We start from the raw sequence: 18632 nt of genomic DNA on the forward strand, positions 1-18632 counted from the left end.
ATCACCCACCTGTAAACAATCCCGAGGAGAGTTGCGCCACCCACCCACGCCCGGCAAGCCCGTGAAAAAACCGCATCGAGCTTTTGTCGTGAAGATACACTGTTTATTGATGTGGTGCCACCCAGGAAGGAGAACAGGAAACCAATACTCAAAGTCCCTGATGGCTCATAAGTGAGGGTTTTTATGGGCAAAATTTGGGTCAGAGGGTCTCCTGAGAAAGTGGACGCTTTTGATCGGAGGCCTATGACCTCATGTTCACAGATGTTACTTTGTGACTTGAGTGCCTTCCTCTAGTCCCCGAAGTGTGCTCCATCTCGGGAGACTTAGATTCTGAAAAAGTATTTCTTAAGTTAGAGATTTCATTAGATACATCTGGTGATTGTGTCTGCGATTGTGCTGATCAGCTGCTTAGAAGTGCCTAACTGAAAAAAAAAAAAAAAAAAGAAGTGCCTAACTGCTTGTTTGGTCAGTAAACTAGTGAGGTCATGATCCTTTGTTGTTATTAAGATTTTATTTATTTATTAATGAGAGACAGAGAGGGAGAGAGAGAGAGGCAGAGGGAGAAGCAGGCTCCATGCAGGCAGCCCAAGCTGGGACTCGATCTCTGGTCTCCAGGATCATGGCCTGGGCGAAGGCAGCGCTAAACCGCTGAGCCACCCAGGCTGCCCATCACATCTTATTTTTGTTAAGATTTTTTTATTATTTTAGAAAGAGAGCACAAGCAGGGGGAGGGGCAGAGGGAGAGGGAGACAAGCAGACCCCCTCTGAGCAAGGAGTCTGACACAGGGCTCCATCCCAGGACCCTGAGGTCATGACCCTGGCTGAATCAAGAGTCAGATGCCCAAACAACTGAGCCACTCAGGCGCCTCTCACATTTTAAAGTACTATTTAGGGATCCCTGGGTGGCGCAGCGATTCAGTGCCTGCCTTTGGCCCAGGGCACCATCCTGGAGACCAGGGATCGAATCCCACATCAGGCTCCTGGTGCATGGAGCCTGCTTCTCCCTCTGCCTGTGTCTCTGCCTCTCTCTCTCTCTCTCTGTGACTATCATAAATAAATAATAAAAAATTAAAAAAAAAGTACTATTTATTTTGCTGGTTGCGCAAATTCAGAGTAAAAAGTGTGGAAAATGAAGGATAATATAAAAAAAATAAAAATCATCCCCTCACAACTGAGAGTTAAACATTATTAGTATATCAGAGTTTTTAGTCTTTTTTTTTTCTCCATATCTACAGGTTTTTCATACAATTGGATCTAACAATACGTTGGATTTGTTTTTGTAACAGCTTTCTTGAGATATAATTCACATTCCATACAATTTACCCATTTTTTAAAAGATTTTTTTTTATGTTTAAGTAATTTCTAAACCCAGTGTGGGACTTGATCTCACACCCAGAGATCAAGAGTCACATGTTCTACCGACTGAGCCAGCCAGGCGCCCCATAATTAAAGTGGTGTACAAAAATAAATAAATAAATAAATAAATAAATAAATAAATAAATAAATAAATAAAGTGGTGTACAATCCAGTGGTTGTGTAGTATATTAAGAGTTGTGCAACCATCACCACAATCAGAACACAATTAGAACATTTTTATTACCTCCCAAAGACATCCATGCCCTTTTGCTGTCAACTCCCAGTCCCTCCCATATCCCCAGACCTTGGCAACTTCTTTATTTTTTTTTTTATTCTTTATATTTTTTAAAAAGATTTATTTTTTTTAAAGATTTATTTATTTATTTATTTATTTATTTATTTATTTATTTATTTATGAGAGAGACTGAGAGAGAGAGAGAGGCAGAGACACAGGCAGAGGGAGAAGCAGGCTCCTCGCAGGAAGCCCGATGAGGGACTCAATCCTGTGACACCAGGATCATGCCCTGAGCCAAAGGCAGATGCTCAACCGCTGAGCCACCTAGGCAACCCTATTCTTTCTATTTTTTAAAGCAATCTCTACACCCAACATGGGGCTCAAACCTACAATCCTGAGATCAAGTTACACACTCTATGGACTGAGCCAGCCTGGCACCCCTGCCCTAGGCAACTTCGAATCTACTTTCTGCCTCTATAGATTTGCCAATTCTGGACATTTAATATAAACAGAATCATACAGTATGTGGTCTTTTGTGAATGGCTTCTTTCACTTAGCATCATGTTTTCAAGGTTCGTTCATGTTGTACCATGACACAGTCCTCCTGATAAACGATACATTCCTGTAGTAGCACGATACTTCTTTCCTTTTTCTTATAAACAGCTTTATTGAGCTACAATTCACAAATCATGCAATTTATCTATTTAAAGTGTACAATTCAGTATGTTGGCAAATTGAATTTAAATTTTAAAAGTGTAAAAAAATAAGGAGAAAAAAATAAAGGGTACAATTCAGGGGCTCCTGGGTGCCTCAGTTAGTTGAGCATCTGATTCTTGTTTTAGGCTCAGGTCATGATCCCAGGGTCATGAGATCAAGCCCTGCGACAGGCTCTGTGCTCAACAAGGAGTCTGCTTAAGATTCTCTCTCCCTCTGTCCCTCTCTACCCCTAAAATAAATAAACGAATCTTTAAAAAAAATAAAGTATACAATTTAATTACTTTTGGTATAGTCAGAGTTGTGCATCCAATACCACAATCAATTTTAGAAATTTATTTTTTTTCAATTTTAGAAATTTTTAAAAGATTATTTATTTATTCATTCATGAGAGAGAGAGAGAGGCAGAGACACAGGCAGAGGGAGAAGTTCCATTCAGGGAGCCTGATGCGGAACTCGATCCCAGGACTCCAGGATCATTCCCTGGGCTGAAGGCAGGCACTAAATTGCTGAGCCACGCAGGCATCCCAGAACATTTTTATCAACCCAAATTTCATTCCTTTTTGTAGGCAAACAATATTCCATTGTATGCATATACCATATTTTATTTATCCATTCATCGGTTGATGACATTTATACCTTGTAGATATTATGAACAAAGTGTCTGTGGACATCTGTGTGCAAGTTTTTGTGTAAATATATGTTTTCATTTCTCTGTGATTGGAATTGCTGGGCCTATGATAAACTACATATTTAGTATTTTAAGGAACTATCAGACAAACCATATGATTTTTTATCCTGATTTTCTCACTTAACATTAACTATGTACATTTTCATAACTTGTTAAATATTCTTTGAACACTTGGCTTTTAATGTTTGCAGACTTCCAAATCTTAGCCTATTCCCTGTTACTGGGCATTTAGATAATTTCCAACTGAAATATTATAAATAGTATTTCAGTGAACACCTTTGGGCATCAATCTTTTTATGCAGCTCTGGCTACTTCTGCAGAGCAGATTAATCAGACCATTGAATCAAAGAGCACAGGCAGTTTTAAGGTTATTGGTGTATAATGACAAATTGCCTTCCAAAAAAGTTGTGTCTGTTTGCATTTTGGCAAGTTCAGTTTGTACTTTCATTGTCTCCCGAGGTCACCAAGGCAGGGACTTTGGACATCTTTGACCCCCTACCCAGCTCAATGTGTAGTGCATGGTACAAGTTCATGTTACACAAATTGGTGTGACCAAAGGAAGGCCCAGTCTCTGCACTGACAGAGGCCATGGGATGGAAAGGAGAATACAGGTGTCTGAGTCATTGTGAAGATAGGCTCCACAGGACTTACTACCCGGTTGACATGGGGGCTCACTGCAGACTCAAGTGGTAATAAGGCATCGTGAAGCCAAGGACCCCCAGCATTGAAGTTGAAGTGGCCAATGTGAGATGAGGAAGCCACATACCATAGTCACTTAGGGGCAGATGCTGATAGGGACAGGGCGAAGACTGGTGGCAACTCTTTTTTGTACTCCAGTCCGTGGGTAGCAGTCTTTACATGGAGTGCTGGAAGAACTTCCTTCACGGAGCTAGTGAAGTCATCAAACTCTCTGTCCACTTGGATATCCTGAGAAGAAATGCATTACAAGGCAGTACATCATCACCTTTTGAGAACTTTACTGTTTTTCACTTATACACATAGGGTTTTGAAGAAACTCCTTAGGGGATCCCTGGGTGGCTTAGCGGTTTAGCACCTGTCTTTGGCCCAGGGCATGATCCTGGGGTTCCAGGATCGAGTCCCACATCGGCCTCCTGCATGGAGCCTGCTTCTCCCTCTGCCTGTGTCTCTGCCTCTCTCTCTCTCTCTCTCATGAATAAAGAAATAAATAAAATGTTTAAAAAAAGAAGAAGAAACTCCTTAGGACAGCTTCTATGCTATGGATGACAATGTCATTACTCGCCAAACCATTAAAATAGAGAAGGGAAGGGGCTCCAGGGGAGCTCCTTGGGGCCTGCACTATTTCTTGATCTGGGGGCTGGTTGCATAGGTGTGTGCTGTTTGTAGAAAATTCACAGCCCTAATCCATGTGCACTTTTCAGAATAAATATTATTCCTCAATAACAAATGAAGACCAAGGGGAGTGAGGGAAAGAATACTAGCACCAGTGGGGTCCATCTCTACACAGACCTCTCCTGTGGGGTCTGCTAGCTCATCCCCTCTTCACAATGGGCCTGGCTGGGATATTTCAGCCCCATTTCATCTAAAGACAAAGCTGAGCCCTGGAAAGGGTTTTACATGAACTGTCAGGATTTAGAAGTATTTCCCTTAAACCGCAAGAGAAAATATAAGGCTGGGGAGATTACATTAAAAAGAGCAAAGGAACAGGGAAATATAGCATTGCATCTAAACTAGTATCATTCTCCAATTCAGAATATCCCATGTTGATGACTCAGGATTTGGTCCCAGGACTGTCAGACTCTTACCTCTGTGGTGTTTCCATTACATTAAATCTCCTGATAATAATCATACTTTATATTAAATAAGCACGTATATTTGCAGAAACATTTCATATATCATTCCTTTATTTGTTTTTTTGAAATATTTACTTATTTAAGTAATCTCTGCCCCCAACATCATGGAGCTTGAACGCACAACCCCGAGATCAAGAGTCATATGCTCTTCCAACTGAAACGGCCAAGCCTCTCTCTCTCTCTCTCTCAATCTCTTTTAATGATAGAATCCAATGCTGACAGGAATTCTCAGAACAGAAGGAAAATGGTCAAGGCAAGCTAATCTCTGGGAAGGCAGAAGGAAGCAATAAGGCTGTCATCAGTTGTCCAAAGCCTGAGGGATTGGAACTGTAAAAACACATCTCTGGAAGGTTTTGACTGAAATCTGGGTTGAAATAAACCAGAGTTAGGGACACCTGGGTGGCTCGGTTGGTTGAGCATCTGCCTTTAGCTCAGGTCATGATCCTGGCGTCCTGGGATCAAGCCCCACGTGGGGCTCCCTGCTCAGCGGGGAGTCTGCTTCTCCCTTTCCCACTCTCCCTCCTTGTGGTCTCTCTCTCTGTGTGTCAAATAAGTAAATAAAATCTTTTTTTTTTAAATAACAAATAAAAATAAGAAGCCTCAGATCTCGATGTTTTCACCACATGCAACCTTTATTCAAACTCTCTGGCTTAGAGCCCCTTTCTATTCTTAAAAATTCTTAAATTTTCCAGAAAGGCTTTGTTTGTATAGGTTAGAGCCATCAATACTTACCATCCTAGAAATTAAAACAGGAAAAAAAATAAAAAAGAAACAAACCAAGGTTAGAATAAGCAGTGATTTGTGACTAGACTTCCTTCTAATACTTCTATTTGGGGATTCTCTCCTTAATGTTTAACTGCTTTTAATTTTCTATATTAAAAAGGCACAGTCGAATGAAAAGGAATCTTAGTCTCCCTCGAAGCCACATAAGTGAATCTTCCAGCACCATGTCCACCTCCAGGCAGAACAGGCCAGGTGGCAGGGTGAGGTGCCTTACAAGTACTGAACCTGCAAATCCAACATCAGAGAACACTGAACTTTGTGTCCTCTGAGCCACCTATTGTCTCTCAGCCAATGACAACCCCAGGTACTGTTGGAGGTGAGGCCATGGCCATACCCCCTCCTCCCGTTAGGCATGGGAGCAGAGCCAGAGTGGCACTGTGACCTGACATTAAGGCCTGGGGTGGAACTCAGGCCCAGCCACACTGAGCATCCGGGCAGGGCACTCTATTTCTCTAATCCCCATTTTCTTCCTCTAAATGATAACGTGTGGGGCTGTTGGGAGGATCATAGATGAGATTTATTAAAAGCCCTTACAGAGAAATCCAGAAGTTCTAGGGCGGACATTGGATTATCCCGGATGGACTTCAGAACTCCAAAGCAGCCTTCACCTCGTATGGGATTCCTGGAGATCTGAGAAACATGCATACAATTGAGCAAAACCGAGCCCAGGGAGGCTGGTGGAGCAACTCAAAAGGGAAAGAGGGCTTCTTCATATCTGATGACAAGTGGCTCAGGACAGCCCCACTGTCCCAGCTCAGAAGTTGTCTCCACTGACAGAATGCCCTGAGTGAGGCTGTGAGGCCAGGGAAGAGGAGAGAGGGCGAAGCACTGCCTGAACACTGGCTGTGTCCAACTCTGTCCTGGGTGCCAAAGATACAGACACACAGGGCACATCTTGCCTTTAAAGAGCTCACCTGTCAGGGGGAAGAGAGGAAAAGGAAACGTCATGAAAACGCAGTGCAATGAGAGTGTGCATCAGCTCCCTGGGGAGATAAGGCTTAGGCAGACGATCAAACACCTGCCCTGAGCTTTACAGGTGAGGTGGACAGAGCGGGGTATTTCGGCAAGGAGGGCTGGAGGAGCAAAACAGAGGGGAGAACTTGCACCATGTGCAGGAAATTCAGAGCAGCTTGAGGGGGAGAGAATGAGCTTCACAGGCAGAAGGCAGAGGGTTTTTAGCAAAGCCCAGAGCCCAGGGTGTAGTGAATGACATGCTACTCAGCTTGGATTTATCCAGAGGGAGCTGCTGACAGATTTAAAGCAAGAGGGGACAGGAGCATGTTTCTAGTTTAGAAAGATCACCAGGTAGGTAGGAAGGAAGGGCCAGAGATGGGAAACTAGCACAGAATGTGAGGGGAAGTGAGGAGTAGACAGCCTGAGTACTCTGCAGGAAGGAAGGTGAAGGATGGAAGATGTGGGAAAAAGAGGGAGGGGTAGCATGGGGCCCTCGCTTCTGACTCGATGGGGAGCCCCTCCCCCCCAGGAAGCAGCCCCTAGAGAGAGGTGATGCCTTCAAGTTGTGCTTTGTGCCCATGAGACATCCAGGGGACCGTCCAGCAGGTGGCTGGAAATGGGGATCCAGAGCTTAAGAGAGGTCTGGGTTGTAGGCAGGGGTCGGGGTGGAGCGGTAGGAGAGGAGTGAACCTCAGGCTGGGGATGGGAATGCTACAGGGGGCTCCTCTGCCAGTTGAGGGAGCTGAGAGCCAGGCAGTGCTGGATGCCCCCTGGACCTGACAGTACTGTACTCTGAGCACTTGCTGATGGCACAGTGGCCCTCAGGGGCCTGCTCTACCCTCGGTTGCACCCTCCCTTCTCTGTCCTCTGCTCTCAGCCCTACTTAGCCATTCCTACCCCACTGCAACCCTGAAGGAAGGGAACCCCTGGTGGGCACACGAGGCCTCCGGTAGGTCTGAGCATGGCCAACAGTACACCTGGGCTGACCCTGTGAGCTGAAAAAGAATAAGGACAGCTGAGAGGTGCAGTGATACCACTGGGAGGGAAGGATGGGTGAGGAAGAGTCTGAAGAAGTACATGGATGATTGAAGAAGGTGGGTGATTGAATGGCAAGGGAAATAAGTGGTCATAAGAGGAAACCAGGAGGCCCCCTCCCTTCTCTGGGCTCTAGAACCTGTGTACCCCACTACGAGAGGAGGGATATGTGTGGACATGCATAGGCAAGTCTGTGCTGGGGCCTCCCCCATCAGGCTAGCACTCACAACAAGAATCCTCAGTGTCTGGTTGACCCGGAGGCCCAGGCCCAGGCTCAAGGCTCCCACTGCAGAGATGCGGTTGTTGCTGCAACAGGAAGACACGTGCATTTTGCTACCTTCTGAGTAGCTGTGCACCACCAGACTGTCCCAGGGTCCCAGCTGGTGTTGCTGGTGCATCCACCTGGTTAGGCTTCACGATCCAGCATCCGCTGATGCCTCAGGGACCTTGGGCAGGTCAGTATGTAAAGGCTCCTTCATTGGAGGCTCCTAGTGTTCAGGGAGATTGCTCAGCAAACACACCTAGAGCATTCTTCCCACCTCGTGGAGGCCAGCTGCTGCTCCCAGGCCCTCAGAGCTCAGCAGGTCCTCCCACATGTTCTGCCCCAGTCAGCCCTCCATTCCTATCACCATGACAGCATCTGTCCTGGAAACCACTCAGCTCTCTCCTCCTGCTTCTCAAGATGGACCTAAACTCTGGCCCCAGCACCTCTCTTGGCCTCTTCATCTTGGAGCCAGTCCCACTACCCTCTGACCTCTCACACTCCAGCTCTGCCCTCACATTCCAGCATGTCTTGTGGCCTCTTCTGGCCTTGACTCCTTCCATGGGAAGGACAGAATTGCAGCAGAATTGAGCAGACCCTGCTCAATGCAGCAGCGCCCTGCCCCCCTGGGGCAAGTGCTCAGCCACACAAGTCCAGGACCTGTAGGGCTTCAGTCTCTCTTTCTCTGTGGTTTGCGGCCCCTGCTCTGGTTACTTGCTGAGGCTGGGAGGAGCAGCTCACAGACGTCATGTGCTGAGCAGAACAGGAGCACTCACCCCACACTAAGCTCTGCTGAAGATTTTTGTTTGTTTTGTTTTGTTTTGAAGTAGGCTCCATACCCAGTATGGAGCCCAATGTGGGGCTTGAAGTCACCACCCTGAAATCAAGATCCCAGCCGAGAGCTGAGATCAACATTTGGACACTTAACCGACAGAGCGACCTAGGTGCCTACCTGCTGAAGATGTTTTACATGCATGTTTTCAATTCCCAGCCCCCGCCTGTGCAGCAGCAATTATGAGATGCAAGGTACAATGATGAACTTCAGTGAGAAAGGGCTGAGTCCTCTTGGATTGTGGCCCAAGCCCCATCATAGGTAGACTGTAATAAGTTTGGGAGTTAAGGTGGTAAACAGCAGCAGGATCATGGAGTCCCTGATCCCTTGGTGGCTTTGGAGTTGGAGGCTGTGACATGGGGACCACCCTATGCACCTCACCTCATGTTGAGTTCCTCCAACACATTGTTGGTCTTAAGTGCCTCACCCACCGCGGATGCTCCAGGATCTCCAAGGCCATTGTATGAGATGTCCAGGACTCTGAGGAAGATGTTTGCCTGGAATGCAAAAGAGTGAAGCCAGGAGACCTCCCGTGTCGGTGGTCTGGGGCCATAGCCTCAGAGGCCAGGAGGCCCAAGGTACAAAAAGCACAGACTGAGAACAGAAGGTCAGAGGTTCCAGGTAAGAATCTTGTGGCTTGAATGATGGTGACCAGGAGAACGGAATGACTGGAAGCACAGCACCAAACGTGGGTGTGGGTGTGGATGTCCCTCAGAGACTGCCTAGCAGCAGACCCCAGAGAGGCAGTGATCCGGCTCCATGCCCACTTGGAGGACCCAAAGGCAGGTACTCTGAGGTACAGAGCAGGATCTCAGATGGGCTCCAGTGAGGGGTTGTTGGAGACTGTGGTGGGGAGAAGGGCAAGAGCTTGTGGCTGCAATGGGAAGACAAAGCCTGACCTACCACTTGTGGAGCAGGATCCTCAGGTCACCCTGGGGGGTGGGGGAAGCAAGGCACCTGCTGCCATTTCCTGAAGAGGGCCCCACAAATGTAGCCGGTACCAGGGGCATCCTGGCAGATAGGAGCCACTCATTCCCAAGGCCTACGAACCACAACATCTAAGGAAGCAGGTGGGATGTTTGAGAGCGTGTGCTGGGACCCAAGGGTGCAGGGTGTCTCCTCAGGGAGGCATCTGCATATGCCCACAGTGAGCATGTTTCACCAGACTGCACGATATCCCTCCCCCCAGCCCCATGTCTGTAATATCTATAATATCTGGAGAAGGTGTGCAACGCTCAACCCAAGACCCTTCAGTAAGTGTCGTGAGAGTGAGCCTGGTGTTTTGGAGTCATGTAATGGGGCTGGGAAAATTAAAGTCACCAAACAAAATGTTTTTAAAGCTCTTCTTAAAAGATCCAAGGCTCGTTTCTGAAGACCTGTGAAGACAGGGAGCGGGCACCTGGGAAATCAGTCCCCATAGGACAGGCCAGAAGGGTAGATAGGCAGCAGGGGTCTTCATACCTCCAGTCCCCTGGCAAAGGCCACAGCTCCTGGTCCTCGAAGGTGATTCCAGCTTATATTAAGCTCAGTGAGTCCTGTATTTTCTGCCAGGGCCGGCCCGAGCATCTCCCCTTCAGAAACACCAAGACAGACCTTATTCTCTGTTCATTCCTTCAAAAAAGAATCCTGATAACTGTTGCATGCCAGAGTCTCTTTGGGACACAAGGGTCACTAAGTTGAAGCCAATATGGGCCTGCCCTGTCCTCAAGGAATTCACATTTAATGGGGGAGATACAGTTGATCCTTGAACAACATGGGGATTAGGGGCACCAAACCTGCATATAACTTTGACTCCCCCATACTTCAACTGTTGACCAGAAAGAAGACCTTGCCAAGAACATATAGTGTTGATTAACATGTTTTGTATGTTATACACATTATACACTGTATTTTTATAAAAAAGTAAGCTAAAGAAAATTTTATTTTTTGAAGATTTTTATTTATTTGACAGAGAGAGAGAGAGAGAGAGAGAGAGCCAGAGAGCACAAGCAGGGGGAACAGCAGAGGGAGAGGGAAAAGCAGACTCCCCACTTAGCAGGGAACCTGATGTGGGGCTTGATCCCAGGACCCTGGAGTCATGACCTGAGCCAAAGGCAGATGTTTAGCCGACGGAGTCACCCAGGTGCCCCTAAAATTTTTTTATTAAGAAAATCATTAGGCTCCTGGGTGGCTCAGTTGGTTGAGTATCTGACTGTTGATTTCGGCTCAGGTCATGATCTGGGGATCATGAGATTAAGCCCCATGTTGGGTTCCATACTAGGTGTGGAGCCTGCTTGAGATTCTCTCTCTCCCTCTCCCTCTGCCCCTCCCCCCTCTGCACGCTCCCAATCATTCTCTCTCTCAATTAAATAAATAAATAAATAAATAAATAAATAAATAAATAAATAAATCTTTTAAAAAGAAAGTCATAAGAAAATACACATATAACACTGTACTGTATTGGGGACACCTGGGTGGCTCAGTGGTTGAGCATCTGCCTTTGGCTCAGGTCATGATCCTGGAGTTCTGGGATGAGTCCCACATTAGGTTCCCCACAGGGAACCTGCTTCTCCCTCTGCCTATGTCTCTGCCTCTCTCTCTGCATCTCTCATGAATAAATAAATAATATCTTTAAAAAATACTGTACTGCATTTATTTTAAAAGGTGTATAGGTGGACCCATGCAGTTCAAATCCATGTTGTCCAATTGTAAATACAAATTAATAGGATGTGATCTATTATAGACTACATAAATGTGGAAATAAATAGGGTTAAGGACTAATCCTGCCTTAGGCGGGTGTCAGGAAAGTGAGGACAGAGGAGATAAATTTGAAGACTGAGGGATTCACCGTGTGTGTGCATGCACAGCAGAGAACACACACAGCAAAGTTTGAATTAATGGAGGCACGAGGGAGCATGGAACACTTGTGGAAATGCCCACAGGCCTGGTGGGTGGGTGGGAGCCAGTGAAACGAGGTAGGAGTAATGGGCACTGGAAAGATGCCAAGTGGCCTTCAATGCTGGGCCAAGGCTTTTGGGCACCAGCCAGTTAGTGGTGAGTAGGCAGGGAGGCTTTAAGAAATGACAAAGGTGGGAAGCCTGGGTAGCTCAGTGGTTGAGCCTCTGCCTTCAGCTAAGGTGGTGATCCCGGAGTTCTGGGATTGAGTCCCACATCAGGCTCCCTGCAGGTAGCCTGCTTCTCCCTCTACCAATGTCTCTGCCTTCTCTCTGTGTCTCTCATGAATAAATAAATAAAATACTAAAAAACAATGACAAAGCTGAATTCCTCAGAGGCGGGTATAGGGAATGGACTGAGGTGGGTGAGAGCAGAGAGGAGAACCCAGGGCACCAGTTGGAAGGCTTGTGTCATAGCCTATAGGCAAGAGGTGATGAAGCTGGTGCAGCTGTGTAGAGAGGACGCACTTGTGGCAGAGATAGGAAAGAGGGAGCAGTGCAGGGTAAGAAATCTTGAGAGATTTTTAGCATGTAAAGATGGACAGAAGAAGCCCCACCCACCCATCATGCTCTCCACTCTTTCAGGATTCAGCCAATCTGACCTGCTCCCAGTGCTCAAAAGCACCAGCACCGACATGACTCTGGGCTACCCCCTGTGTAGAACTGTTGGCCCTCCTCATTCACCTGGCTAATAGCATCCCATCCTTCTAACCTGGGTTCACGGCATCAGGAAACCTTGCCTGCCCAGCGAGGCTGTGCTGTTTGGGCCCCATGTCCACCATGCTTCTATCCTTCCACGCTCTGGTTGAATGATCTCCCTTTGTCCAGCCAGTCTCTCCCACCAGCCTGGGAGTCCCTCAAGGATCTGAATTTGACCCCTCTCCATGGATCTGAATATGACCCCTCTCCACCTTAGCTCCTCATGTGGGTTAGTAAGGCTAGTTTGAAGAGATGCACAGAGGAAAAACAGATGCTCTAACCCAGCATCTGACTAGGTTGCTCTGGGGTGCCTGGCTGGCTTGGTCAGTAGAGCATGGGACTCTTGATCTTGGGGCTGTGAGTTCAAGCCCCATCTTGGGTGCAGAGATTATTTTAAAATAAGTTTGAAAAGAAAAGAGAAGAGAAGAGAAGAGAAGAGAAGAGAAGAGAAGAGAAGAGAAGAGAAGAGAAGAGAAGAGAAGAGAAGAGGAGAAGAGAAGAGAAGAGAAGAGAAGAGAAAAGAAAAGAAAAGAAAAGAAAAGAAAAGAAAAGAAAAGAAAAGAAAAGAAAAGAAAAGAAAATTACAGCCTGCTAGGCTAGAACCACTGCAGCAAGATACTTTAGCACCTCGGAGAGCTCCCTGCAAGGCAGCGGGACTCCCCTGTGCAGCCTCCCGGGAACAGGGCTCTGGATTCCAAACCCTGCACTGGGTCTGACACCCGCTGATTCTCGGTTACAGGTGTACTTTCGCCCCTCCTGACACTTCTAGGGCTGGGAGGAGAGGGCGGTGGTCCTCACTTTCTAGGGAAGCCCTTTCTTTGCTGAACTAGAGGGTGAGAAGGTTCCTCTACGCACAAGAATCAGCCTCTTGAAACTCCAATGCTTGGCCTTCATGACCTCTGTAGCCGACTAGGAGGTAGGTGTTACCTTCATTCACCATGGGTCAGATGGGGAGACTGAGACCCAAGCCCTACACCCTTCAAGGGAGTCGGGCCCACCTACAGATCCCCACTTGGGAAAACAAAATGGTCCTGCTGAGTTTGTCCTTTTCTGAGCTGAAGTCCTCCTTACAGCATATTTGCACCACCTTCAGAGGAGGCCTTAGCTTCCCTCCCCTCCATCTTGGCTGCCTCTCTGATGCTTGACTTTTCACTGTGAAGGCCTAGGGGGGACATCTATACTTAGCGTGTTGCAAATCTGAAATGAACTTGTCTCTCTTTTTATTTTTATTTATTTTTACTTTTTAAAAAGATTGATTGATTGATTGATTGTTTGATTTATGATAGACACACAGAGAGAGAGACAGAGGCAGAGACACAGGAAGAGGGAGAAGCAGGCTCCATGCTGGGGGCCTGACGCGGGACTCAATCCCGGGACCCCAGGATCGCGCTCTTGGCCAAAGGCAGGTGCTAAACCACTGAGCCACCCAGGGATCCCCTTGTCTCTCTTTTTAAAAAAGATTTTGTTTGTGTGTGTGTGTGTGTGTGTGTGTGTAAGAAAGAGAGAGCAAGAGTGACAGCGAGAGAGAGAGAGAGAGAGAGAGAGAGAGAGAATGCCCCTCAGAGGGAGGGGCAGAGAGAGAAGGAAAAGCAGACTCCCCACTGAGCAGGAAGCCCAATGTGGGGCTCCATCTCAGGATGCTGGGATTATGACCTGAGCTGAAGTCAGAGGCTTAACCATGTGCCCCTGAACTTCTCTTCTAATTTCACAGACTTCTCATAATAAGGTAAACATGCTCTCCAGCAGTTAAATTCTAAGACTGATCTTGAAAGGCCAAGGTTGGTACCACTCCCACTCTAAGCTGCTTGAGACAGAATAATAATTCTCAAACTTTCTTGATCAGATAAATCTCCTAGGGCAAATGTAGATTTGCCATTGAAATGTAGATGCATGGGCCTTGCCCCACCAAGACTCTGGTTCAGCAGGTCCAGGGCCCAGAAATCTGAATTCCTAATTCAAGATCCCAGGTGATTCCTATAATTGATTGGAGTGATTGAGAACAGACAGGTAGAAGTACATGTTCCTGGCAAAGCAGATAGCTTGTGCAAAGGCCCTGGCGCATGCAATAAAGTGGTGAAATCAAGGAATCCCACCAATGTCTTCCACAGCAGTTACAATAAAATCTTCATACCTTTTGCCAAGATTTGTAGGCCTGCACCATCCACTGTCTCTTCATCCTATAGCCTAGTCCCTCTCTCCTGGCTCACTAGTCCAGTCACACTGGTGTCTATCAGTCTGGGAAATAAACCTGCAGGTTCACTGTTCCTCTGCTTGAAATGTTCTCTCCCTGGTCTTGCCATGGCTGACTCCTTCCCACCCTGTTCATTTCAACTTAAATGTCATCTCAGAGCGCTCCCCAGCCACCACTCTAAGACGAGGGATCCCCATTCTTCTCTAGACTTGTGCCCTGTTTATTTTGTTGCATCAATAATTACAGAGAATTATCTTGTTAATAGGTATTCCTCGAGGCCAGGGACTTTGTTTTGTTCACAACCAGGTCACTAGTGGCTAAATTAGCATCCGGCACATGCAGCAGCAGGCAATGGCAATCTGTGGAATGGATTAAGAGTTCTGTGTAGAAGGAGTGGGAGGGGGGCAGGCCAAAGTGGGACATGGGAAACAGGAGCCAGAGTATGAATGTTCAGAGTGGTCTTGCCAACCTCCACCCACCTCTGCCACAGGAGGAGGGGCTTGAGTGCCCCATGGTGGCCCTGGCCAGATGTTACCTGCTTGGTCATTCAGCTGGTTATAGCTTAGGTCCAGCGATTTCAGGCCTGTGTGGGCCAGCAGGAGTTCAGCAAGGTACTGGGCTGCATGCTCCTCCAGGCCATTCCCTGCCAGCTGTACCTTCTGCATGGTTGGATTCACCATGAGGGCAGCACAGACTGCTTGAGCTCCCACCACTCCCATCTGGTTGTCCGACAGGTCCACATCTAGGGGTTGGCAGCACTCCTCAGTCAGTGGGATCCAGAGGCAGGTACCACCCTCTTCCACCTTCTTCTATCCCCCAAGCCTCCAGGCCTGAGGCAGTGGACAAGGCTATGCAGCCAGACTATCCTGCAGTTGCATGGTGACTCTGCCTCTCATCAGCTGCATCCACCCCTCCAGCCCGAGGCAGCTTCTCTGATGCCCGCACCCTCCCCATGCATCCACAGCTTCTTTATCAAAGGGTTCAAACTGCCTACTTCATGGTGCCGTAGAGGATGCCTGCAATGGTGATACAGCCACCCCAAGGATGATTCGTGCTTAGCAGCAGTATAACACACCCACAGAGTCTTCACTAATTCATTTCTGGGAACTGCCAAAGGCAGCCCAGGTGGCCATGCATGGAGCATATAAGTGAGCCAGGAGCTTTGCTAAGCACTTCACATATGTGGTTTCATTTCATACTCAGCACAAACCCAAGGACTAAGTGCTATTGTTGGGGCCATTTCACAGATTGAAAACTAAGGCTCAGCGAGGTGGAGCAGCTTGCGGGGTGGGGGGGGCACCCTCTCTGTGACAGAGATGGCGTTGGTATCCAGCCCCACTTCATTCCCACCCAACCCTCCACCCTCTCACATGGCCCATCCCCTGCCTCTCTGTTGGAGACTTCTCTCATTCTGCATTTAGGCAATGGGAGGCAACCACACGCAGAGGGGAGCTGGCCAGCAGAGGAGAGGAGTTGGGGGAGGGGGGCGGGTCAGGAGAGGAATAGCACGCAGCATTGGGGGCACCACAGAGAGTCTAACTCCACCCCCAACCACCCCACCCTGTGATGAGGCTCCTGCCATGGCAACACCAATACACCCCAGGTGAGAAGGCCCAGCCGTGAGGGGGCCCACACCCCTCAGGGAAGGGAGGACTCAAATCTGCCCACCTGCCCCAGGCTCAGCACCTACCACAGATACTGCTGCTTTTGCTCAGGGCACCTGCCAGGGCCTCCACACCAGCCCCATAGAGCCCATTGTCTCGAAGGTCCAGTCGCTTGACATAGGGATTAGAGGTCAATGCTGAAGCCAAAGTCTGGGCACCCTAGGACAAAAAGGGGCCTGAAGGACCTGGTCCTTCCCAGGGGCGAAGGCCTCAGACACAGCTAGCCACTATCCTGGCTCATTTCCAGGGCACAGCCCTCTAACTGGAAGGCCTTTCCCTTCCCACATGCCCAGGGGACACTTTCTTACCCTTCTAGGCTCTGCTCAGACCTCACCTTCTGGAACTTTCCCTGACCATCATCCCCCACTGCCAGCAGATTAGCATCTCCCAGCAAGCCCCTCAACCCTTACACTGAATTGTCATAGCCTTGATGCCTGCTGACACCCAAATGAGGGGATGGGATATGCCTAGCACGCAGCAAGGCAGGGGTGTGTGTGGTATGGGCTCAGGAAGGGTCCACTCCCATGGCTGCTGCTTCCCAGGTCCTGTCACTCCAAGCCTGACCGCAGGGTCTCTCCAGGGTTACCTGAGACCCCAGGCCACGGTGCCGCAGGTTCAGCTCTGGGGTGCTCCCTAGGTGCAGAAAGCAGGAGGCAGGCACAACACTATGGGCTTGGCAGGACCTCAGGTAGAGGGTGTCCTTGAGCAGTTCTCCAGGCCCCTGGATGCCTGATAGGAGACAGGGAGAGGATGAATATGGATCCCTTTCCAGACCCAGTAGCCTACTCCCCTGCCCTGTGTCACCATGCAGCCTGCATTTCCCTCTAAAGTCATTTCTCCCTGTGCTAGTAGGGACATTGAAGGTCAGAGAAAACAAATTCTTTCCCTAAAGTCACACAGCTAGTAGTAGTCAATCCTGGCAGAGTCAGGGTTAGGACCTTTCCTGTCTGACGCCAAAGTGCCTGCTGTGTCTTTCCTGCTGGATTACAGAACACGTATGTTTTGAGAATATTTCATGGGGGAAGAAACTGAAACAATTCTAAGTTCTAAATATTTATTGGCGGGGGATCCCTGGGTGGCTCAGTGGTTTAGCGCCTGCCTTCGGCCCAGGGCATGATCCCAGAGTTCCAGGATGGAGTCCCACAAGGGGCTCCCTGCGTGGAGCCTGCTTCTCCCTCTGCCTGTGTCTCTGCCTTTCTCTCTCTCTCTGTGTGTGTCTCTCATGAATAAATAAATAAAATCTTTAATATAAATAAATAAATAAATAATAAATATTTATGGACTTAGTTTTCCCTGTGGGTTGGGAAACCCCAGCCCTGCTGTCGTTGCAGGGTGAGACACCTCTTCTCACACTGTTCGGCGGGGTTTAACGTCACTCACTTTGAGGCATTTTCTATAGTGGAACTCCTGTGGCCCCCACGAGCACTGCGGGAAGGGCAAGGGGCCGGAGGGGCCGCTGCTGTCCTGAAGGTGTCCCACGGAGGGGTGCGCTCCCTGCCGGACAGGGGCCCCTTGCCCACTAGGCCCCAGCCTGGCCCCTCAACCCCTGCGGGAGAAGCTCCCCAGGGGAGGAGGCAGGCCCGCCCCCATCCCTTCCCGGGAGCACCTTCCATCTCCCAGTCAGAGTCTGAATCAACGTCCGGACACTCCTCGGCCTCCGGGGCCTCTGCTAGACGCCCAGCGGCCGCTGCCTCCTCCTCCAACCGCTCTCCCCTCTCCCCAGACCTCTGGCAGGGACCCCTCACGCTTGCGCTCATTTCTCAGTGGTCGGCACTGAGGCCAGCACGGTGGGGCGCGGCGCGCCGCCTGGAGCACCCCCCGGGGATGTGGGCGGACCCTTCGACGGATTTGACCAATCGAATGTGGCGCGCCGCGAACAGACGCCCGCTGCAGCCAATAGAGGCGCGCCTCCCCGGCGGCAGTCGCCCGGGCAACCCGGTGTTTTCAGTTGCTACGGAAACGGCCGCAGGCGTGGGCCTACCAGGCCGACCTGGTAGCCTACTACCAGGCTGCGCGGAGGTGAGCGTGCGCGCGCCGGGTTCGAGCAGAGCGTCGCCCCCACACCTTTCACCGAATGGGGAACGTGGCTGACTCCGCAGCCTGTGCTTTTGTCCCTCCGCTTCCCCCGCACGTGGCGCCAGAGAAGCTGGGGAACCTTGCAAAGCTGGGTCACCCTCCTCTGTGGAGCCAGAGTCAGGCTCTCACCCTGTGTGCTAGTTCTCATGCTCTAGCGTCGCACATGCTGCTTCAGCCACCAGGAACCTTCTTTCTCTCAGCTTTGCTTGTTGAGCTTCAGAATCTGCAAGTGTCAGCTCAGAGGTCATTTCTTCCTGAAGCTTTCCTTGACCTCTCCTCTGGGCTCCTGCAGCCCCCAAGCTGCCCTCTCACAGTACCTGTGACACTTGTCTTCTCCTCCTCCTCTCCTCCCCCAGGGAAGTGAAGCCAGAGGGC

At 49.0% G+C, this 18632-nt stretch overlaps 1 protein-coding gene across 6 annotated transcripts; it reads right to left on the reverse strand.

Moving 5' to 3' along the window:
* Nucleotides 1-217: 217 nt before the first annotated feature.
* On the reverse strand, nucleotides 218-18031 carry LRRC74B (leucine rich repeat containing 74B). Of its 6 annotated transcripts, XM_072723442.1 has the most exons (10): nucleotides 17788-18031; nucleotides 16768-16910; nucleotides 16208-16340; nucleotides 15053-15259; nucleotides 10156-10265; nucleotides 9076-9191; nucleotides 7828-7906; nucleotides 6146-6241; nucleotides 3763-3923; nucleotides 218-330 (listed from the first exon to the last, which is right to left on the reverse strand). In XM_072723442.1, exons 1-9 carry the CDS (start codon nucleotides 17936-17938, stop codon nucleotides 3768-3770), a joined length of 1191 nt encoding a protein of 396 aa, XP_072579543.1. In that variant the 5' UTR covers nucleotides 17939-18031; the 3' UTR covers nucleotides 218-330; nucleotides 3763-3767. The 6 variants fall into 6 exon arrangements, 5 of the variants coding, with proteins under 5 accessions (XP_072579543.1, XP_025838593.2, XP_072579542.1 ...); XM_025982808.2 differs by lacking the exon at nucleotides 218-330 and having other exon boundaries at nucleotides 2895-3923; XR_011994715.1 differs by lacking the exons at nucleotides 218-330; nucleotides 3763-3923; nucleotides 6146-6241 and adding exons at nucleotides 8003-8088; nucleotides 8815-8960 and having other exon boundaries at nucleotides 7837-7906.
* Between the last annotated feature and the right edge of the window lie 601 nt (nucleotides 18032-18632).

Source organism: Vulpes vulpes, chromosome 10 (assembly GCF_048418805.1).
Source record: "Vulpes vulpes isolate BD-2025 chromosome 10, VulVul3, whole genome shotgun sequence".
In the NCBI taxonomy this organism is placed as follows: Eukaryota; Metazoa; Chordata; class Mammalia; order Carnivora; family Canidae; genus Vulpes; species Vulpes vulpes.

What these genes read in the sequence shown, in the direction of transcription:
- LRRC74B (XM_072723441.1), bottom strand. Translation starts at nt 17,938, where the DNA reads ATGAGCGCAAGCGTGAGGGGTCCCTGCCAGAGGTCTGGGGAGAGGGGA. An exon ending in ACCGTGGCCTGGGGTCTCAG is followed by an intron (nt 16,341 to 16,767) that starts GTAACCCTGGAG and finishes TTTTTGTCCTAG; the next exon opens with GGTGCCCAGACTTTGGCTTC. An exon ending in CAAAAGCAGCAGTATCTGTG is followed by an intron (nt 15,260 to 16,207) that starts GTAGGTGCTGAG and finishes GCCAACCCCTAG; the next exon opens with ATGTGGACCTGTCGGACAAC.